The sequence below is a fragment of the Brachionichthys hirsutus genome, chromosome 19 (assembly GCF_040956055.1).
Source record: "Brachionichthys hirsutus isolate HB-005 chromosome 19, CSIRO-AGI_Bhir_v1, whole genome shotgun sequence".
Lineage (NCBI taxonomy): Eukaryota > Metazoa > Chordata > Actinopteri > Lophiiformes > Brachionichthyidae > Brachionichthys > Brachionichthys hirsutus.
Window position 1 is genome coordinate 990,403 of NC_090915.1, and position 24,085 is coordinate 1,014,487.

General features: G+C 44.0%; 1 protein-coding gene across 1 annotated transcript in view; it reads right to left on the reverse strand.

Annotated features, from left to right (window-relative positions):
- The window catches only part of whrna (whirlin a), a 92,682-nt gene that overhangs the window by 29,741 nt on the left and 38,856 nt on the right, over positions 1-24,085 (reverse strand). The window contains exon 3 of the mRNA XM_068752980.1: positions 23,759-23,884. Within this exon, the coding sequence (XP_068609081.1) occupies positions 23,759-23,884 (126 nt within the window). The remainder of the gene's footprint in view (positions 1-23,758; positions 23,885-24,085) is intronic.

Consider the following 24,085-nt stretch of genomic DNA (forward strand, 5'->3'; position numbering starts at 1 on the left):
TATTTGCCTTTCCGGAACACTGGCATCACAGCCTGGCCTCTGGTAAACCATAAAGACACACAGGAACACCAAGCACATGTCTGGGTCAAAATATAATCCCTGACTGGCCTGACAAGACTTTCTGGTGTTCTCTCAGACCCAGCTTGGACACTTTACAGCCGCCCTGATGTAACAGAAACTGGACCACGGGTGGCCCTGCAGCTCCCCATCAACTTTACTGAAGTATATATCCATATATGTGGCTCCCCTAACCTAAGGACTCAATACAATATCATTTATTATGGAATTCCTTACAAATAGGCCTGAGTTGGGGCTTGGAGGTAACAATACACCACCGAACACCATCACTTTGCGCACAGGCTCTCCACAAGGGTGTGTGCTGAGTCCCCTTCTTTTCTCCCTAATGATCCATTACTGTGGTGCAAATTCCAGAAATAATCAAACACCTCAACAAACTGGTTTCCCTCCTGCCATCAGGTAGACGGTGCCTGCAATACCCCCTTTTTTCTGTTGATTAATAGGGTGCACTATCTTGTACTTTTTGATTTTATTCTGTGTTGTTATGCGTGCAGCGCATCGGAATTTCGTTCTATGTTAGAATGTGTGATGTTAAATACTGAATGGCAATAGAAGGAGTCCTATTTATTTATTCTACTTCATATGGAAATCAAGCCAGCCAGTCCTGATTGTTATAGTTTACCGGCCTCCAGGCCCAGACTCTGATTTCATGTCAGAATGTTCTGAATGTTTAACAAGCTTAGTTCTGAAAGCAGAACAGATACTTGTTGTGGGAGATTTTAACATTCATGTAGATGTCAGTGACGACTGCCTTGCTACTGCCTTCCTCTCATTACTGGACTCAATTGGCTTCTCCCACAGAGTGAAAGAACCCACCCACAGCTTTAATCACACCTTGGATCTGGTTCTCACGTATGGTATTGATATTGATCAATTAATCGTATTTCCACTGAACCCTTTTTTATCAGACCACAAGTTCATCACTTTTACGTTTGTATTATTGGACTACGTTCCATCAAACAGAACTGCCTTGACTAGACGTCTGTCTGATGGTGCTATTGCTAAATTCAAAGAAGTGATCCCATCAGCATTAAACTCTTTATCAAGCCTTAACATTACTGAGGAGTCGTGTGGTAACTTTAGCCCCTCTGTGAAGTTGCTTAAACAGATCGTTCCATATATTTGTGTATTTCTCAGAACATCTGTGTATAATCCTCTTTAATGCTCAAACCCCCCCTGTGTCGGTTTTCTTCTGCCATGTGACTAACTGCTGAGTTAGTGACAATCGGAGATCTGTTATATGCTGACTAGACTGAAGAAGGGAACGCTTCGTATTGTTTCGAAGAGCTATCTGCCCAAGGTTGGAGTCTTCATGTCTGGGTGATTTGCGCACGTACACATCTTGTCTGCAGCCTGAGTGGAGACAAAGCACTCCATTGTGTATTCCTGATCTTCAGTAGCCGATGTTTGTCAAATCATTCTTTGCCTGGTGCTTATCAATAACACACCAATCAGTAGGAGTTAGGACAGAGCCACTCTGTTCTTCTTGTCCTTACTCACGCTTATAAAAACTGTGTGTCGACCAAGAAAGGGCGGAGTGTGTTGGTGAAGCCGAACGAAGCTAACTACTTGCGTCTCTCCATCCCTCCCAGCTGACAGCTGTCTTAATAAATCTAATAATCTACAGTTTTGCCTCGTTTCGTCTCTTCGGTGCAAGGCCTCTTTGGGTTTATTCATTTTAGACCCAACATTAATTGGTGCCGAAACCCGGGACCCACATCTGGACGGGCGACCGCCGCTGGACCGAGGACACCACAAAATCTGTACACCGCGTCTCCCCATTGAAGGGGACGGGCCTCCCCCTTCCGGCGCCGGCTGCCCGCCCGGACAACGGGTCCCAAGAACCAGGCTTGCATCGGGTGACTACAGGTATTGCTGGTATTTAATACGTAACATTTTTTCCAACTTACTTAAAAACAGGGAAGTGAAATTAAAGCGGGAAGTGTTGTGAGACTGTGCACAAACAGGAAGGGCAGAGGCCCATATGTAAGTCCATGGCTACTAAATAAATAATCCAGACGTTTAAGGAATTACAAGGTCTTATTAGGAGTAATTCAATATAATTAATACTTTTAAGTATAAATTAACGGGATCAAACGTCTGGGTACGAGTAAATTAACGGGATCGGTAAATAAATATTGTATTTGCTGGGATTATGTCCACACACTTCCAGTGGATCAGTGAATAAATATTATATTTACTATGATTATGTCCACACACTTCCAATGACGTTTAAGGAATTACAAGGCTACTAAATAAATAATCCAGACGTTTAAGGAATTACCAGGTCTTATTAGGAGTAATTCAATATAATTAATACTTTTAAGTATAAATTAACGGGATCAAACGTCTGGGTACGAGTAAATTAACGGGCCTTATTAGGAGTAATTCAATATAATTAATACTTTTAAGTATAAATTAACGGAGTAATTCAATATGATTAATACTTTTAAGTATAAATTAACGGGATCAAACGTCTGAGAAAAATCAATTAAGGGACCGGTCTTTAAAAAATCAAACTGTATTTGCAAAAACGTGCTTTTATTGTTTGAGCATGAATGGAGGTGCACCAGAATGAACGTATGAGGATATTTGTGTTGGACTCGCGTAGGAGTTAAACAGCTGTGTTGTGTGTGTGGGGGTGAGTTGGAGCTGATAAGGGCGCGGCCCTGGGAGATCATATGCTCGCTTGGGACGTGGTCCTTGAATAGTGTTTGTGTGGTGGTGATTTGGAGTTGAGCGATGAGGAAACTGGTGTGAGACTGAGGAGAGGAAGTGAACAAGCTGCAGACCAAGGAGAATCTTTGGGGCTTGGTTCCGATTTTCTCTCTTTTACAGTGTCACAAACCTGACATTAATTGGCGTTGTCGGCAGGATCCAATACACCCGTCTGCGGTGGGCTGGCTTGGAAGAATTGATTAGAGGGTGCACACTCTAATTCACTAAGACCCTTTTCCGGGGCCAATCCTTCGCATGCCAGTCCCTGGGGGATCGGGTTGACGGGATTTGAGCCAGAGAGCAGATCTGCCTGAAGGTGAGACACCCGGAGAAGGCGGGTAGGGACGGCGGTCCTATCGCGCGGAACGCTGTGTTTCTCCGTTCCTAACCAGGCAGATAGGGATCAACATCAGTCCTGTCGGCGTGCGCAGAAACGTTTCCCAACCGGTACTATTGTGCAGCACTATAATATATATATATATATATAGATATATAAGAAAGACATAAAGTATACAGATCTGTGTGTTGTTGTTGTTAAAGTCTAGACTTAAAACCCTGTATGTACGTGTCTGTGAATAAATGTTTCATGTGGATGAACGGAATGAGTCAAAGTTGTAACAGTAAAACAGCCTGAGTCCTCATGGGATCACTGCACGGCTGGACGGTCTGGAACCTCACGGTGTCAACGCAAGACCGTCACTGGGGAAGACTTTGTGAACTCATTCATGAAGGTTAGTGGTGACCAGACTGGAGGGTCTAAAACGATATGCAACTCTGTGTTAGGACGCCGAGCGAGAAGCCGGAGCAAACAAAGGTTTGCTCTAGAAGATTGCATCTCGGGAGTTGCACTTCGCCCCATCAGGGGGATTCTCTCTGAGTTACGTCACGTGTGGAATTCTATATAGCAGGAAAGGTATTTAAGATAGAATAAGTAAACGCTGAAGAATAAATAACCTTTCTACTAAACCAAAATTAGAACAGAGGAATTTACCCATCTGCACCTCCACTCGGGAGGGGCATGAATAAAAAAGTAGCGCCCCACCGTTGTTGTCCGCCCACGTAACCAAAGTCAAACCCAGACTAAATGCAAGAGAGAGAGGTGTTTAGACAAAGAGCCAACTACAGTAAAATATGACAAACAAAGCCAAAATCTGATGAAGTTATTGATGACTTCAGAGCAGGACTAGAACAGTGCCCTTTATGATGTTAATAATGAATGAGCTCCGTCTCAAAAACAAAACCTTTAACCCAGAAATCAGCCACTGGCTGATGAAGCATTCTGTCACCTTGCTAAACTTAACTCTGTCTGAATTTATTACACGGGCAAAACATGAAGAGAGAGTAGCGTGAAACAAATAACGAGGAGTCTAACGATATGTTTTTGATGGTAAAGAGGAAGTGTTTTAGCGAGACAGAGAGGTCGGGGTGCCAGAGGAGGGGGTGGAAGGAAGGTGTGAGATAGGACACTGGGCGCATTACTGCAGGGCGCCAAGTAAAGGAAAACACACGATTCAGCATGTCTAGATAGGAAAAAACAAGTAGATAATCATGGAGGGAAGGACAGATAGGGAAAAATAAATCTAATTTTTTTTAAAAGGTACATACCCTACCAGGTCATTGATGGCGATGACATCACCTATGACATTCACGTCTGCCTAAATCTGTCTACATATGGGCAGCAATATTGAGCCGTGGGCGTTGCCACGCCTCAAGAGGGGGGATGGTGGCACAAATAGCTTTGTGCCATTACTCATCATTATAAAAAAAAAAAAAAAAAAAATTAGGTATGTATTCTGTTGGAAGCCATTGCTCCTGTGAGTGTTATGATTGTTATTCTCCTACTGTTTGCTTCCTGCGCTTTAACGTGTCTCAGATGTTACAATAGATGATAGCATGCTAGGCTCAGAGGTTCAAGTCGGTTGATGTAATATGGTATAATATTATCTGATAAACGTGACAAATGTCTGAAAAGTGGGAGGCAGAAAGCCGATTCAGAAATGTTAAGTCAATATGCAGAAACTAATTGTTTTCCTTTGCTCCACAAACTGCTCCACTGTGCTGGAGTTTGGCCCCGCGGGTCACTCTGTTCCAGCCACTGAGGGCTGGGTGCCTCCTCCCACCGTCCACGACCAGAAGACATCAATCACCATCACCATCAGACCAGAGGTCACCGTCCACCTCAGGGTCTACTCCACTGAGAGTCCAGTGCCCCCCACCAGCCCACACTGCTCACTCGAGCATGATATGTGGGGCTAACGACAGACTGACCGATTGAATGCACCACGTCAAACATGCTAAGAAGAAGAAAGAAGAAGAAAGAAGAAGAAAAAGACTTTCCTCCAAAGAGCATGCAACGCTCGATGTCTCAAGGCAGCATGCCTCCCGTGAGAGGACGTCCAGTGGGAGACATCGTCACGATTGAGAAAGAGAACATGCTCTCATCCTGTGGAGGAACGATGACCAGACGGAGGCTTCAATTGTGAACAGAGGGGACGCCGGATGAGGGAGTGACCGGAACCACTGAGGGACAGAGGCCAGATAAGGGGTGATCAACAGCGGTGTCGTGGATGAGGGGGCGGGGGTCCCTCCTTCTCTGTGGCTGGCTCGGATTGACTGACTGACGGATCGCCCTCCGGTTCACGTGAGATGCAAACACAAACACACACACAGCTCAACTGATGTTTAAACTTAATGATGCAAAGAGATATGAGCTCAAACAGCAGCAATACACGTTAAAACACAAAGCTTATGAACAGCATCCTGTTGTTCTGTTATTGATGAATGGGATTCAGGTTTTATGTGTTCCGTATTTCCACGACCTTATGGCGCACCTGCTGATTCGCCGCAGTCTCATTAACAGCTGATTTTTCGGTATTTCAAACATACAAAGGGCGCGCGGCTCAAAAGGCGCCGGCATGATAGGTGCGCAAAATAAAGCAGGAGCAAAACTGAGCTTGGTACTCACATCTTTCAACGTCATCAATCAAACAAGCATACTTGTAGGGAATTCCCGTATTAGATGGGATTCCACGACGTGATTCCACGCCGACATCACAACAGTATTATTATCACTGATAACACTTGAACGTCTCATTGGTGACGACACATAATGACGCTGAATAACAGGGGGTAAGATTGGCTGGGGCGGGCCCCGCCTGCTCAGGGGATGGGCCCATGGATATGTACACACGGAAACAGAGGGCGGCCCTTTGTTCGGACTTGAGACGCACACAAGGAACATGATCGAACCTCAGCGCTGATAATCTAAACCAATTTGTACTGATCTGTTTGTTATATAAATATTTTAATCTTTACCCACGTCCTCCTCATTTACTACGCGCCCACGAAGGAGAACAAAGAACCGGAAGAGGGTTTGGTAAAACCCTACAATACTAGTGCGCGTTTTAAGAGTCATTAATCAAACCCATCAAAGTCCTCATCCTGTGTTTCTGTAGTGAACAGCAGCGCTAGATCTCCGTCAAACATGCCGGCCTCTTTCTTCACTGCCAGTCACTTTCCGTGCGGCGGTGTCGGCGCCTCGGAGATGGTGCGAACAACAATGCTAGCAGACAGTTAGCCGAAGCAGCTACAATCCAGTCAAACTGTGGCGCTGCGCTGCCTTCCACTCTGAGTGGAACTGTGGTCTCCTTCTGTCGTCCAGCGCTCCCACGCAGCCCGCAGTTTAACGTTGAACGGCTGGAGTTCTTTGGTTAATCCACCGGGGATGACGATGTTAAGATAGCTTGCTAGTTAGCCCGTTAGCGCGTTAGCTTGCTTCACTCCGGTCTAGACCGTATCGGTGAGATCGCCGCGCACGGAGTCGCAGATCTCAGGAGCTGAGTTGCTGCAAGTCGTCTTCTTGCTTCCTCCTCTTCCTCCATTGATTCATTAATGCTGGACTCTCTCCCCGCTGCTCTATTCCCGTGTTCTGCTGCGGGACCGGCAGCCACTTCCGTCAACACGCCATAATAGTTTACTGTGGTGGAGCGCGTCGCGTATCACTCCGCCAGGCGCCTGACTGAGTCCGCCTTACAACAACAAATAGGCCGCGCGGACCAATGGACGCGCTGCACATTTTGAAAAAAAAAAATCTAAGACTTTTAGGTGCGTCCTATGGGTGTGAAAATACGGTAATTGATTCTGAGGCTGTGACACACAAGCCTCTATCTAGGCCTGTTAAAGGGACACAGACTATTGAGGATACATGTTTTAGATTATCACAGAGTTTTTGATTTCTTCTTTATGTTCTGATAATTTTTGCTTGGTCAAGATTTCATGACACCTTCTTTGAAATTACTCTTCTTTTGTGATTCCAATGGCGTTGCCATTCCGCGCATGCGCCATGATGTACGTGTATAACTGATCACTGCACAACAATGGGGATTTTTTAATGGACTCGATGTAACAGCAGGTTTCATCAACTCATGATGTAGTGACATCACATTTATTGCATTCTACAGCTTATGTTCCTGAGCAGAGATGAAGCCTTTGAAAATACATTCCTTAAAGAGACTCTATTATGACCATTGATTGTTTTTAATTCTGTATGCCTGACTCCTCAGCAACCTGTATTTGCAAGGAATCTGAATTTGGGGGCCCGCGCTGGGCGCCCTTGAGGACGATTGGTCCGCCCCTGACGAGAATGGTGTCTCCCATTCTGAAGGATCTCAAAGCACCGTCTTTGTTTGATGTTTATTATTTCCTGTTTGTTCATCCTTTCTCAATTTCACAAGTGCATTAATTGGTTACTTTTACTTTTGCACAGAGAAGAGATTCAGTTGACTCATGGGTTGGACCATGTGTAAAAGGGGAGGAGATGTTGCTATTCTCAGTCTCATTGGTTCCAAAAAGAATATATATACACAAAAATATGATTTTGATGTGTGTTTAATTTTGATTGCATGACATAATGTTGGACGGACGCGTCCAATGACTTTTCCATTGACTTTTCAATTGACTTTTCCATTAACGTGCTCGTCTACCTCAGAGACGTTGTCAGCATCTGATGATGGACTTGGTGGAACGCTCACCTTGCTTTCGAATTTGGGTGAAGCACAAAGAAACAAAGTGCTTCAGCGATGGAGAAGATGATTTTCTCTGACAATGGTTCAATAATGATTCGTGTGTTGCTAACAAAATACTTTCAGAACTCAGTGACAGACTCAAGTTGGAAATGAAGACACACTGCAGTTACCAGACGCATTCTGGTGGCGCTGCAGAATGAAACAACCCCACACTCTGAAAGCCAGATGAACGAAGTTATGTTGGAATTATCCTGGATTAAATGTTTACCTTCTAACCCTAACCCACAGCATAATCTGTCGTCAACAAGTGAGGTGTTGGTTGGACGACCTCCAGACACTGGACTGGTTCCTATGGCCAAACACACTGTGATGATGCACTGACCCAATACTGCATAAATCTGACACAGGTACTGAGGGACCAAAGAGAGAGGATGTGTCTCCTTTCCAGCACCAGCAGCAGCAGCAGCAGCAGCGGCAGCAGCAGCAGCAGCAGATGCACCTGCCCGAACATCGGACCCAGAGACTTTGTGCGGGTAAAGAACACCCAACGCGTCCTGGGAACACCAACGGTGGCAGGATTCCTTCCGAGTTCAGCTGATGACCCACACGGCTGAAAAGGTCGCCGAAGGAGCAACTGGGATGCACGCCACCCACTGCAGGTGCTACCACAACTAACAACGGTGTCCGGTGCAACGTGTGAGTAACCCTCGCACTCAAAAGATCACACCTCCGATCCCGAGTGACACTGCGCAGATGCAGAACCTCGCTGGCTGACAAGTAACATTGTTAGAAAACATTTTTAGCTGCTCCAGCAGTGCGTGCTAGTAACCACCTGCTGTAGGCCATAGATGAACGCCACCATAGTCTAATAGAAGAACCTGTCAGTCGACTCCTCAACACACACTCCTGACCGAAGAAGCTGTGCCAGAAGAAAAGGGTGATTGGTGAATAAAAACGCATCACTCCACCGACCCCTCAACACACACTCCTGATCAAAGAAAAGAGTGATTGGTGAATAAAAACGCATCACTCCACCGACCCCTCAACACACACTCCTGATCAAAGAAAAGAGTGATTGGTGAATGAAAACGCATCACTCCACCGTGCACCAACCTCAGACTGTCGCTACCCCTCGGGGTCCCTTTGATTTGAGTTCCCTTGTGAAGCTGGTGATCTCAGCTTTTGTAGTGTGGCGGAACAAGCTAAAGCAGTCTCACCTACCGTACGGGGCAACCAGCCCTATATGCCACACCTTTCGCCTACATGAATGCCTTGAATGCTGTAAATGAAACCTTTTCTCCAGCCAAAGTTCTGACTCACAAACGCCTATCTGTACTTACAAAAGCCACAATCACAGGTTTTGGAGTAACATTGGACAAAACACACTTAGCTCATTGTAATGACATTGGGGATGACACGTATTGTTTCAGATCATACTTACATTGTCACAGCCGTAGTACATCCCAACCTGCCTACACCTAGAAGGACCAAGCGCTTTGTTACCTTTGAAGAACATGATCCGATCTGGGGTAGCAATGTCCCCTACCAACACAGGTATTGGTCTCCAGGAGACCGAGTTACGCATGCTTTCTTCCCAAACATAGGGGTAGGAAAACTTGGCCTTCGACTTGGAACCATAGATTACAGATTCCAATGTTTCGTCAATGCTTCCATTATCATGAGTGAAGCTCAGAATAATGTTATTACCGCCCTACAAACAAGAATGGCTGTTGATTTGGCCTTAGCCCCACAAGAGGTGTTTATGCTATGATTGGTGAACACTGTTGCACATATATTCCCAACGAGAACCAAACGATTGTAGACGTAATGCACACCATGAAAAACGTAAGGGACACTATGTCACGGGAAGACAAAGTTGAAGGAGGCTGGTTAGACTGGCTGTTCTCAGGGTCATGGCATCAGGTTCTCCTTAAAATGTTAGGCCCTTTCATTGCCATAGTATTGATTTTTTTATTTCTCTGCGTTCTCTGTTCATGTTGTGTAATCCCCATGTCCAAGAGGTTAATCTCACGAATGTTTGTTGCCCAGATGTATCAGTATAACCTCATCCAAGTGGATGACTATGATGCTGTTGCGCCTGACGTACACGCAGACACTGATGTTTAACTGTCTCTGTCTTTTCCTTAAAACTTCAGATTTGGTCCATTGTCAGACCATGAGGTTCTTGCTACCAAGCGGTAGGGGAGTTGTGGAATTTTTCCTTATTGGGAGGTTTTCGCCACATCCTGATAATGGACAAACTGTTGTTGATTTGTTAATGAAGTGTTTACGGAAAGCCATTTGGTTGTATTCACGGATGTCTTCCAAATCCACAACAGGGGGGAAATGTGAAGTTGCTTAAACAGATCGTTCCATATATTTGTGTATTTCTCAGAACATCTGTGTATAATCCTCTTTAATGCTCAAACCCCCCCTGTGTCGGTTTTCTTCTGCCATGTGACTAACTGCTGAGTTAGTGACAATCGGAGATCTGTTATATGCTGACTAGACTGAAGAAGGGAACGCTTCGTATTGTTTCGAAGAGCTATCTGCCCAAGGTTGGAGTCTTCATGTCTGGGTGATTTGCGCACGTACACATCTTGTCTGCAGCCTGAGTGGAGACAAAGCACTCCATTGTGTATTCCTGATCTTCAGTAGCCGATGTTTGTCAAATCATTCTTTGCCTGGTGCTTATCAATAACACACCAATCAGTAGGAGTTAGGACAGAGCCACTCTGTTCTTCTTGTCCTTACTCACGCTTATAAAAACTGTGTGTCGACCAAGAAAGGGCGGAGTGTGTTGGTGAAGCCGAACGAAGCTAACTACTTGCGTCTCTCCATCCCTCCCAGCTGACAGCTGTCTTAATAAATCTAATAATCTACAGTTTTGCCTCGTTTCGTCTCTTCGGTGCAAGGCCTCTTTGGGTTTATTCATTTTAGACCCAACACCTCCCACATAGATCATCTTGTAGGTGGTGCTGGGGACTTGATGCGCACGACGCTTGACTCCATCGCCCCCTTAAGAATTAAAAAACTAAAACCAAAACTTACAAGACAATAAGTTATTTGAGGTTTTTCAGTCGGGTTTCAGAGCTCATCATAGCACAGAGACAGCATTAGTTAAAGTCACCAATGACCTTTAATAGCGTCTGATAATGGACTTGTCTCTGTGCTTATTTTATTAGATCTCAGTGCAGCCTTTGATACAATAGATTATCAAATGGACTAAATGGTCCGCACTTATATAGCACTTTTCCACCGCTTCGCAGTGCTCAAAGCGCTTTACATGAGGCCTCACATTCACCCATTCACCCATTCACACACACATTCACACCCCAGTGGGCAACTGCCGCCATGCAAGGTGCTGCCAGCCCACTGGGAGCAATTTGGGGTTCAGACAGAAAAGAGGGACGCTGTCCTGCAGCATCTGTTTGAGACAGAAATGAGGGACGCTGTCCTGCAGCATCTGTTTGAGACAGAAATGAGGGACGCTGTCCTGCAGCATCTGTTTGCTATCAGACCAAACACTGGAACAGATGTTTCATACATGTATCTGAGAACTGCGTTAACTTGTGGAAAAAGGGTAGAATATGTCCCCTTTAATATTGCAAGAAAGCATAAAAACTGACACGCACACAACTTGTGTATGCATAGACATTAGAGTTTCATGAACGCTGCTGCCATCACCCAGCTGCCACTGACACCTTTCCTTTCTCTCTCTCTTCTCCCTATTCTGCTCTCATTACGCCTCCATTTGGGATGAGATGGGCCCTGTCCCGAGTCTCCCGACTCACAAGCACTTCATTTTTTTGTGATCAATCTCCACGTTGCACCGGAGGCACGGTCTCATTGCCACATTCTAGGTAATTAAATGACAGCCAATGGCAGTGATGGATACAATTAGAAGCTCTAATCCATTCTGCTGTTTAACGAAAACATGTTTTTGATATGAGACAGGAAAACAACTCAGGTTGCAAACTCCCAACGATACACGATACACATCCAACGTGGTTCTCCCTGCAGCTGTGAACACACGGCATCATGAGTCAGAGGATTCACCAGCACCAGACGGATGAGGTGTGTGAAGAAAGGCCCAATCCCAGGCCCAAATGGATGTCCGTGCAAACCAGCCATTTAATCTGATTTCCACGAGAAAAGAATTCTGCTGCCAAACTGCTGTGGGAGTGACAGTCCTGACTGTTGCATGTATGTGCCAGTGAATAAATGCCTGTTCCCATTATCTGAACCACGGGCCAAAGGTTTCTGTGGCTACTGAGTGGCTAACTGAACAATACCATGGTGGCACGTCACAAGAATTCAAAGCTTTCACACAGTTTTTGTGCTGAAACTTGACCGGATCCACAAGAGATATTAAATGTAATAATCAGCATTTTTGCAAGATTAGATAATGACAAAAAACCCCAAAGAAATTTAATTTAAAGTATTGTCTGCACGATCAAATTAAAAACAAAGCTGAATTGAAAAATAATGCCAATTTTCATTTATCTCGGATTTTAAAACATGGATTGAAAGTTTGCCGATATCAAATCATATGCTGCCTTCATAAAGGCCGCTGTCATCCATCACTGGGGCGATTACTGAACGGGAGCAAGTCGGCCGTCTACTCTGGGACTCGGTTAATTGCTCTGGACTACGGCCCTGCTGGCAGCACCACCAGAGCGGTGAACCAGAACCAGAACCAGAACCAGATGAACCAGGTGGCACATTACTCCAAAGTCTCGGAAACATAATCTGCACCAATGACCCTGGCAAACATGTCAACTCTAATACAAGCTACAGCGACCAATCAGCAGGCAGTATTAGAGACAAAAAACAAACAAACAGAGCAGAACCACTTGAAATCATTTTCTAGGTCCTGCCTTACAAATAATTCACAGAAGGAGATTGTATCCGTTTGTAGACGGATTGAAATGGAAATTAAAGTGCATCACTTGGCAACTGCTCTGTCATGAATTACATCATCTCTTTGTTCTTCTTGCAATAATTGCTCCCCCCTAAAAAATCAATTGCAAAAAATCTATCGTAGAGCAGCAGCAACGACGTCACCAGTTAACTGTGATTGTCGAGGCCGAGGGCCTCCTCTTCTGATTTACAATAGTTCTTCATTTGTTAGAAATACCTTTTTGCTGTCTTTGTGCCATGATATAAATCTGTTACTTAACATCGCTATGGAATAGCTGTAATAATCAATACAGTACCGTCTATAAATGACTATTATTACATGATTTATATGACAGACATTTTCTGCAGGTTAGGGTTAGAGTTCGGTATAATTAGCAACACTTTCTAAACTTACACAAGCCTGAAAACCTGTAAAGCATTTATATCCGTTTTAAAAAGGGAACAATCATTCAGATTAGAAGCATAATCCATCTTCAGAGGGATATTGAGGATACCTCGAAGAGATCAGTGCCACTTAAATCCTGCAGCATGAATATGGACGCTGGTACCGTGCCGTAGATCAGCGGCCGAGGACAGACGAAGGTGGCAGACAGACCATGGTGGACACCCAGAGAGGAGACGGAGGGATAAAGTGGCAGCTCCTTACCACTGATCCCTAAAGCTATGCTAAGGACAGTGAAGCTGGTTTATCTTTCACGTAAATGCTTCCTTTCCTGCAGCTCTCTCAGCCCTGTGGCTTTCAGGTCTTCATTTCATCTGTTTGAGAGACAAACAGCAACTCATAATGAGAAGTCGTTAAAAATTAATCTCGAGTTACAGACCATATCCATTTAGCTCTATCAACTACGTATGATTCTATTATAATAGGACGGGTCAGCCGTGAGAAGGAGAGCCTGGTCTCAAGGGTACAATTCTATTTCAATAAAGACAGATTAGGATTTGCCCACGGTGTATAGGGATGGGAACTAACACCTTAATCTTGCTTCAAGTTGAAAGTTATTTTTTGAAAGATCTTCAATTTACCTTGAAGGCCGTCGAACATGGAGCAGCTTTGACTTTAAAGCTGACGTTTTTGAGGAGTTTTATTGGCTGATTTAAACCCACACTGTTGATAGAAGGCTGGATGTCTCCGGTTTCTTTTATTTAACACGTTTCTCCTGCTTTCTGCCCAACCTCTCCAGACACAGCAGTCTGTTAGATCGAAACCAGTTGATGTGGAAGGAGCAGGGATGAAAGCAGCAGAGAACTGCTGTGGTCATGGATGGATGGATGGATGGACTGATGGACGGATGGATGAAGCTGCACTATCACAGTCAGGAATTCAAATACTTGTATACAGAGTAACGTGCACTTTCTCTGAACACGACTCCACATCTAATACCTCATTTCATTTCATTGTCTAACCGCTTATTCCGTTATCGGGTCGCGGGCCAAGCTGGAGCCAATCCCAGCAGTCAATGGGCGAGAGGCAGGGGACACCCTGGACAAGCCGCCAGTTCATCGCAGGGCAACACAGAGACATACAACCAGCCACACACACACTCACACCTACGGACAATTTAGCGTCACCAATCAGCCTAGGCTGCATGTTTTTGGTGGTGGGAGGAAGCCGGAGAACCCGGAGAGAACCCACGCAGACACGGGGAGAACATGCAAACTCCTCACAGAATGGCCACAACCGGGAGACGAACCTGCGACCATCTCGCTGTGAGGCAACAGCGCTCACCACTGCGCCACCGAGCCGCCTCACATCTAATACCTCTCTGTTAATTATTACATTTCTCTATGAGAAGAGTGAAAACTGCTGCTCGTCTCTATTTGCGTGTCCTGATAGTCCCACCGTAGCTTCTGCCACTTGGCAGATGAGCAGCAAAGATATTAGATATCGCTTTCCTCCAACTGCTTCATCCCTTTGTTTTCTGGAACGGGCAGAAATTGAGGGAGATTAGTGTCTGCAGATGAACCGTGATTGCTTCCTAAATACAAACTAGCAGACACACTGGGAGTTCCCGGGTTCAGACAACTCATTTAGGTTCAGTCTGAGACTTTAAGGACATTATTTACCCTTTGACCTCGTGCTATACCAGCATTCAGCTCAGTTCAGCAGGACCTGCTGCTTCAGTCATTGTTTAGTCTGTCCTAATGCGGATTTACAGGGATTTATAAATCAGGTTACTTCAAATATGAAAATGTATTCCCATAACTTTGAAACTAGGGGAAGCGGTACACTTTATGTTCAAGGACCCCGAAACTGACACAAATCAGATGATCTGGGCTTCTGGGTTGAACTCTGTGATCCAAATAGACACATGGGTGGAAATAAAGCAACAATAAATGATTGAGTTTTCGCTGGGAACAACAGGCCAAGCATCCCCGTCATTAACGTGAGGACAGACAACATGGTGGGCGTGTTGACAATGTGTTTGTGCACAACGCTGACGGGCCAGCCTGCTTCATAGTGGGCCCAAAGCGCTGATCCGCTGGGCCATGGATTGCGAGAGCGGCAGGGATGCGTTCCTCTACCTGTCACCCTGCTTTCACAGAGGAGTCCTGCTGGCTGGAAGACAGACGCTCTTGAAAACAACTCCGTCAGAGCCAGGCTCCACATCCGAGAGGAAACAGAACTGTGCTCCACAAACGACTGGCACAGATGCATCAGCTGTTGCGTCTGCTCTGTTCACAGATGCTCCATGTGCTCGTCAGGACATGGCAGATGTGCAGCTTTACAGATGCTTTTAGCTCCGTTTCACCAAAGCACAGTCCCACAGAGGTTTTTACTTCCTCTCGTTCAAAATGCCCCTCCCCTGCCCCCTCCAGTGTTTTCTACATGTAAATACCTCTCAGCATTTGGTTCATTCAAACAAACGTGAGAACAATGATTTGAAAGGAAAATTACAGCACGGACTGAAGCCTTAGAGACTCGGTGTTTACAGGATCACAGGGAGGAGACAGGCCTGGATTCATTCAAGAAAGCAGAGAAAGAGAGAGAGAGAGAGAGAGAGAGAGAGAGAGAGAGAGAGAGGACGTCTGGGTCTTCAGTTCAGTCGCAGTCATTTCTATGCAGGCATGATTAAGCAAATTAATCACGAGCGTGGTGATCTTCGACTCTGACCCTCGAGGTTCTCATTTGGACAATTGAAATACGAGGTAGAAAGACTCAAAATAATCTGACAATGTGTGTGTTGCTTTCTTCTCACTGCTGAAACTATAAACTTTGATGAAATAAAACATTTTTCCAAATGGATAAAAGGAACGCGCGGAACGTTTCCCCCGAAGACAAATCTGTTCTATCTGGTGAAATCATTTCACAAATCCACTAAGGACACAACACCGACGTAACAAATGAATTGTGGATAGAGGATATAATGTTTCTGCTGGATCTATTGTGTAATGAGTCCCATTGTGCACAGAATAAACTAGACATGATATCTGTTAGCGGCTCTCTGGCAGGTTCCTTGGTTCCAGTAAACCCAGCAGCAACTTTCCATCAGCCGTCCACGACAGCCGCTCCTTTCCCCCGATGCAGTATTTACAACAAAAGGCGAGTCTGTATGAAAGAGGATGTGTTGAGCCGCTCGTCCCAGTCACACCCGGTTCCGTCTGACACACGATTATAATGAGAAGCTTCCAAGCTTCCATTCACAGGAGCGAGAGTGAAGCGCACTGCAAACAGGGCTCAGTTTAATCTCGTTTCATCTCACATGAGCCGTTCATGGAGTTTCACATGAATCCTCTGCTGCCTGTCGGAGGTTTGGGTTGGATTGGCTTAAAGTAAGCAGGTGGTCTCACATATGGCCACAAACCAATCAGAGACAGCAATATAAGGTCGTCAACATGCGAGTCTGGAAACCAATGTTCCTTGTTTACCACTTCTTTCAGTTCTTCTCTGAATGGAATGTGACGGTTATTCCTGAAGCTTCTTCCAGCTTCTTCTTCTCCTGGTGTGGCCATGCAGTCGTATCTAAACATGGAAATAAATGCCTTTGAAGTATTATCCGGCTGTGCTGCCAGAACTAATCTCAGGTGGAGCCGAGTTCCAAAGCAGAGGCTCCGCTGCTTGTGAGCCGGGATGGAGCGACGCAGAGACCATTGATATTTAACTGGAAACGCACAAACACTAAATGTTTTTACAGATTCAGTATCAGTTATCAGAGCTCATTATGTTTCAAGGACAGATACGAGAAGCACAAGGACACTGAAAACGATTGCGTGTGCTTGACGAGAATGTTTGACTTCTGCCAGCCGGATGCTGACACCTGTCCTTGCAGGGGGTCGGTGCACAAACACACTCCAAAGCGGGTCCTCGGCTGTGTTTGCACTTCTCTTTAGCAGGAATGATATTATCATTATTTATTCTTTACCAAACCGGCACAATGGATTACTGTTAAGTTATCCATTTAGCAATGACAGCTTGCGCAGCATGGTTGCACTAATCTGGATATGCGGTTTTCTTGATGGTTATTATGAATATTTTATTAGCTTTTTTATCGACCGGTAAATCTGTGGACGTCTGACCAGGTGCCAAAGAGAGCTTTTGTTTGTGTGTGGATTAATACATTTGATGGTTTGTTGTTTGGGTTGAAAATAAGTTGACTCATCTTCTTGTTCCTTCTAATAAAGTTCCATCTTACAATAAAACTGAAATGTAAAAAAAGTGGCCTCCTGTACTTCATAGAGGCGGATAGACTGCTGAGCGTGAAGCTGGAGTTTGAGGGCGTGCCCAGTTATCTCCAGTTATCTCCAGTTGGTTACACAGCATACGATCTAATAACGGGAGCAATTGTGGTTGTGTTCCACATTTATTATGTTAATAATAGCCAAAGCTTGGTCGTAGTTTGGGCAGTACATTTTGAAAGTAGTCATTTACTGATGCAATATTGATAATAAAATGCTCTTGGTAATATTTAAACTTTACATGTTTTGTCTGTTTACAACTTTTTGTTTTGTGCTCCTGGATTTGAACATTTTGGTCTAAATACCGTTTCCATGTTTGATATTTCCTTCGACTGCAGCAGCACGAAGTTAAGAAGTTCCCCTGCAGGAGCCATAAATCTCTTTTCCTCTTCCACTTTGGGAACGTTGGATTAGTCCAAGTTGTCCTTATCAGCAGCAACTTGACGTGTCATCAAGCTCCAAATATGTTTTTTATCCCCTTCCTAACATGGTCAACATTTTTTTTCTTTCCTCTTCTACACACTTAAAGTGAACTATGAAGCTAACCCTTTATCAGCTGCACCGTTACTAATCATTTCTCTTCGCCGGTTGCATGGTGCTTTATCGCTATGCTCCGCGCAGCACGAGCAAAGCGATGGTGAGTGTGTGAAAGGTCACTGCTCCAGGTGTTGTCATTGAAACTAATTAGTCAGACCTCCAGTAAGAACTTGCCGTATGCTCAACTAGTACTGGGATGAATTTGTAGTGAGGCTGCTTGCAGCCTGCTGTCAGACAGGAAATGGAATCACTGGATACAAACAGATGGTAAAATATGCATGACCCCGAGAAGATTGCTGGAAAATATGCATCACATTTATTAAAAACCAAAGGTCAGTAGTTCTTCGTGACTTACATTAATCTCCCCCCGCCCCCCCTCTCCCCCCTGACCAATCACAGCAGAAGGTTCATGGGTCTCTGTAGAACAGACCTCAGGACTCTAAAGCACTAAATCTTTGTTGTGATCTAGTGCTATAATTTAAGATGACTTTAATGTAATTTATACATCCCACCTGTCATCCAGTAGGACTAATGATTCACTCTGTAATCCCTTGCAAATGATTGAGTTTATCCATGCGTGTGTGACACATTCGGTTTGTCTTCCGTCTAAAGTTTCGTCACTGGTTCATGGAATAGGCTCTAAAAACACATGATACACAACAAAGTTAATGAAAGTTAACTACAAGACAGTTGGAAATGTTAAGAGGTGTTAAGAACTGAGCACAAAAAAATGACTTCCGAGAGAAAAATAGGTGAATTTTTAAACGCATTCATAGCTATGAATGTGTCTAATATAATAATGTGAATGCGATCCTCTCCCAGGACGCTGGGAGGAGATAAAAATCACACCTCGTTCGGCCTGATGTTGCTTTTCATTGCATCTCTTCAATTTTCCGACTGGATTATCACCTACTGCCTGGTGGGAGATGAGAAAAGCAGCTCAGGTATAGTCCGTCATTGAAAAGAACTTGCAGGCGCCTCAGCAACAATGAAGGATCTCTGTCATATCAGAGACTCACAATTCTGATGTTCTTAAACCTCAGTGAAAGGAGGCAGAGAGATGGGCGAGAGAAAATGGGACACAGCAACAAACGGATTGTACTAGGTCAGGTTCAAACCTCATTTCAAAGCCCCGAAGCTGCGATACAGGTTATTACAATATTGAAACATTTATATATCTATGTCTTATTCAAGGAACTGAAAGTATTTTTTAGTCCTTCCTGTGGCTTAGCATGCTGGTTCAGGAGATGGTTTTAATTCAATAAACTAGAAAATCACTAGAACAGAGCAGACCTCCGCAAAGCACCTCAGTCTCCCTATATTGGGATTTACACCAATAATTATTGCACTACATTTATTTTATCTTTATTTTTAGATTCCTTAACCATTAAAACAAACCTTTAGCAATTGTATTCACGTTGATATCATTATTCATTTAGAAGTTATTCACTAAAATCACATTCAGTAATGGCGGATTCTTCAGGATCTAGATCCAGAGCTTTTGAAGATACACAACAAATCTGTTTGTCCACTACTAATTCCACAGTGTCTTGGTAAAAGCAGCAGAAACAGAACCTCTTTTGTGGAGGTAATCAAAGAGATATTATTGAAAGTGTAAAAAAAGAAATTGTTTTAAAGTTAATATTGAATGTTTTTTTTCTTGACCAGATCAAGAGGACATTTTGCCTGATATTTCATATCGGACCCCTTTATGACTGAGATGTTTTGGTGAGTGAATTGAATGCAAATGCAAACAAGATATACATTTTTTGAAAAAAAGCCTCCATTAGAAGTAAATGGGAAAATCCGGATCACGACAGTATCCACATTGTGGGTCCGATGAGGATGAAATTCGGTGGTAAGAAAGGGGTCCCCACCCTACAATAATCAATAGCCATATTGAGGAATACATTTTGAAGCTCCATTGGCTGCAATGTTACCGAAATCTTCAAAGTGATCCAGAATCCTGGATCTCTTCTGGATCACCACCAAAATGTTCCTGATAGGATTCCGAACAATCTTTGAAAATTTCAAGATCCATCCAGACCTTTTGGATTATCTTGCTAACAGACAGACAACAAACAAACCAACGCAGGTGAAAACATAACCTCCTCAGCGGAGGTAAATATTCAACATTAAACTGATCAGAATTAATATGATGAAATACCATTCTTCAGTCTTCAGTCTATGACATAGATTTGTTTTGAAGTTGTGTTTACGATTCAGGTTTTAACCATCCAGCATCTAGAGAAACTCGTTTAAGACTCCGTCATTAAGTTTTATTACAAATAAGCATCGTTAAAATTCTTTACGTTGTGATAATAGTTTTCCCCGTCTGAAAGAAAGCTGTTAAAGCGGCTTGTTCCGGTTAGAAAGACACGCACACACACGCACACACACACCTACACATGCCCCCCCCCCACACACACACACACAAACAGAAGTGATTTGTTTTGTGCTCTTTCAGCAGGATTGATCTGTAATCAGGGAGGATAGGAAATCACCTCTGTGCAAATTGACAATATTTGGCCAAGTTGCAGCTTCGTGTTTGGAACGCTCATGACTCAGTTAGACTCGACCCGCGTGCATAGAAAGTTTGTGTGTGCATGTTTGGAGTCGGGCTGAATGCATTTACTCTGACTTTCTGAATTCGGCTGAATCTCCTTAATTATTAGAACACCTGAGGAAATCCAACAGGAACGGTGTCCCATGTCCTCTGTGTTTACCTTTATGCTCTCGGATCCCAGTGGGAATAACCTTTCTCCATCCGTTGTAATTACATTAAACCTAATGAGGCAGATGTCGACAGAAGGGCAGTGGGCAGCGCTGACCTTTTCACGCTTTACCCCCCCCCCCGGGTATATAAAGCAGTCCATCATCCATCCATCCCCAAACTATATAAAGACATTTCCCATTTTAGGAAATTAAGGTAATTGTCTTGTTTATTTTTTTATCCAGTTAAACTCAGACAAGAGTGGCATCGGTCAAACAGTGAGCAGGTCAAGCTACAACACAGGTGAGTTTAGTTACTACAGTGAAACGGGCGCTGATTGATTGTCATAAATTATACTGCACTTTATTTTACAACGAATCAAAAGAGACCAGAACGTAAAGTGACGTGGTAAATGCTAGGATTTCCCCCAAGACAGAAAGGTGAGGGAGTGACATCTTGGTGTCAGCGTTGCCACCCTGGAAGCGAAGCAAGCGATCCATCATCCTATTATCAATGTGACGACTAGCGTGGAGACAGACAGCGTCCGGTTGAGGGAGCGTCGTCTCCCGCTCAGCACAGACAGTCCCAGATGCCTTTTACTGGGAATAACAAAAGGGCGTCATAGGAATTCATCATGTTTATGATATATGATGTTGCTTATAAGCGTAGTGGCTTAGCCTGATCCTGCTCAGTAACACAACAACCTCAGTAAATACAGAAAGGTGTGTTTTTGATCTTGCATCATTCTGCTGAGCAGGAAACCAACAAATACACGATGGACCCAGTAAGAGCCTTCAGTGAAGGAAAGAGCTTTACATTTAAAGACTTACGTAGAAATACGATGACAGAATGGGGGCAAACAATCACTGAATAATTGAATCAGTAATATTGTTCAGAAACGGTTGTCCTGCCGACACAACAAATAACAAATATTAGCCTTCACTTTATCAGATCGGATACACACTCACAGAAGGAGAATTTTGTCTCGACATTTTCCGTCCACTGACTTGCTGTTGTTGAGGAACCTTTTATAGGTATAAGACAATAAGACCTGGGACAATCACTGCGGATCACACGTTATCAACCTTTAGGGACCTGAAGACGGTACAGCATTCCTCCCTGCTGACAGCAGTCACAAATACTAAAACACTGACAGAAGGCATGACTGCATGATGCAGCAACATTAATGCTGCTTCAATGTTGATCATATTTCAGTCTCACAGATTTAGCTAAAAGAAGCGTGACCTTTTCACTAAGTGTGATTCATGAAAACACACTTGTGTTGTGGAGAATTTAAATGCATTATGAAGCATAACAGACTAAAGGTTTGTAAGATATTTAGCAGAACAGCAGCCTAAAGGGTGTTTTACAACACAATTTTCACTCTACATGCTGTTACAAATGAGTTTTTTTTGTATATACTGTATTGGATGCCAAAATGTGCAGTAAGTCCACAATTGTTGTACTATAATGAATAATGCTACTAGTTGTAGTAGTACTGTATTATACCATGTATTTTACAAATGCCTCAGGACATTTCTCATGCTGCCTAATATGGCATTGAGAATGTCAGACATCGGTGACTGAGGTTGGCAGTGATGGTTATATAGAATAATTATCTCCACGGAGATACAATCTGCTCTACAGGTAGGTTCTGGTCCATTAAATGGCCCGCTCTCCCCTATTGAAATACCATACAGATGTTAAATACCAGGATATTCACAATACCGCCTCATATTCACTGCAGCTTATGCAAATGACGAAACTCCTTTTTAAAATGCAAAGATGCCAGGAACCAAACAGAGAGAAAATACGGGGGGATTCAGGCAAAGAAGCAATCTGAGAAGTCAATTTCCAAACCGCATCTTTATGAATGCACATGACAGTGGAGCAGCAGAAGCAATGTTGAATGAAATGAAGAACATTAGAATATGAGCAAGGAAAATAAACATGAAAAAAAGATGAGAAATGCATATATAATAGCAAAAATAAAGCCTCTCTATTCTCCATCAAGCCTGTCACTCTTTTTAATGAGAACCCTTTCTATAGCATGTGTGTGCACCTGTGTAGGCCCTCTAATCGGTGTCTGTAATTGGCTGTCTGTAACAGGCATGAAACGGAGCCCACATGGGAGGACACATCTATTCTCGCTCTCGCTCTGTTGCCATGTCACAGTAAGAAACACATCTGTAAGCATTAGGTTCAAAGCCGAGCACGCTGCAGGGGGGTGGGGCAACCACCGAAAATAAAAGATCGGGTTCTACCCAGATCATAGGAGGTATGGTTCATTTGTCCTGGATTAATGTTCACAGGATCATAAAGTGTTTAACCGAGGATCTCCTATTGCAGCTGCAGCCTCTCAGGGAGAGGAATGCATTCATTCAAATGGAAAAACAATTCTAGAGCGTTGCATTTGTTTGACTGCAGCATTAATTACTGCTGATGGCGTGATGCCCCTTCAGAAACACAACTCCAACAAATGGCATATGCCACTACCAATTTTCTTCAAGCGTCATCCGGCAATTCTTTTTATAGCACATATGGCGATGAAGAGGAGAAGCTGTTTGACGGATACTAACCTGGGGTAGGCATTCGTTTCTTAAATGGAGAAAACGGAGCACTGGAACAACTCGTCTTACGACAGAATCGATGCAAGAAGCATTTAAAGGAAATATTAGTGCTGGTGAGAGATGGTAACTTTCTGCACAAACCAAGTACAGCCGCTGTCCCGGCAGTTAGCTCTCATCATAGAGCGACCCGGTTCTGATAGAGCCTGATCCGTCTAATTAAAACCTGACCTGACCTTACTCACACCTAGTTGTTGAGTTCCATCTGTTTACTACCTGCTACTGCATATACCGTCACTGAAACCTTACAGCTACAGCTTCTGTTTCATGAAAGAAATGGTGCCTTTCTTTCATGTGGGGGGGCTTTAGTGTGAAAGGTGTGATCCTTTTTAACTTGTTTTCCGTTGCGGACTGTTCCGAGTGTTCTGAAGCGCTTCAGACACTGCTTTATTGTGGATGGCACGGACCCTTAGGACGTGTATTATTTACTGTAACGGTGTGCCAGCGACAGATTGAAGTGATACCTTGAGTCCTCCGCACTCTGCTGCCAAGCCATGGTCCACCCCGGTGATGTAAATTCCCAAAGCGTATTCTGCTCCCCCGCGGATCATCAGACCCAGAGACCGGCCATCGTCCAGAACCAGGTTCACCTGTTGAAGACAGAGGGATGCTGAAAGGTGGAAAACGCAGAGGTTTGACATCTGAAATGTTAGTGCTCTGTGCCCAGTGCTGCATTAGCTTTGGATACAGAATAAAAAAACAAATGACCTTAATTTGAATGAATGAAAAGCTTCAGTTTTGTATCTGAAAAGCTGAATCTGTAATACTTTTGTCCTGTTGCTGCACTTTGC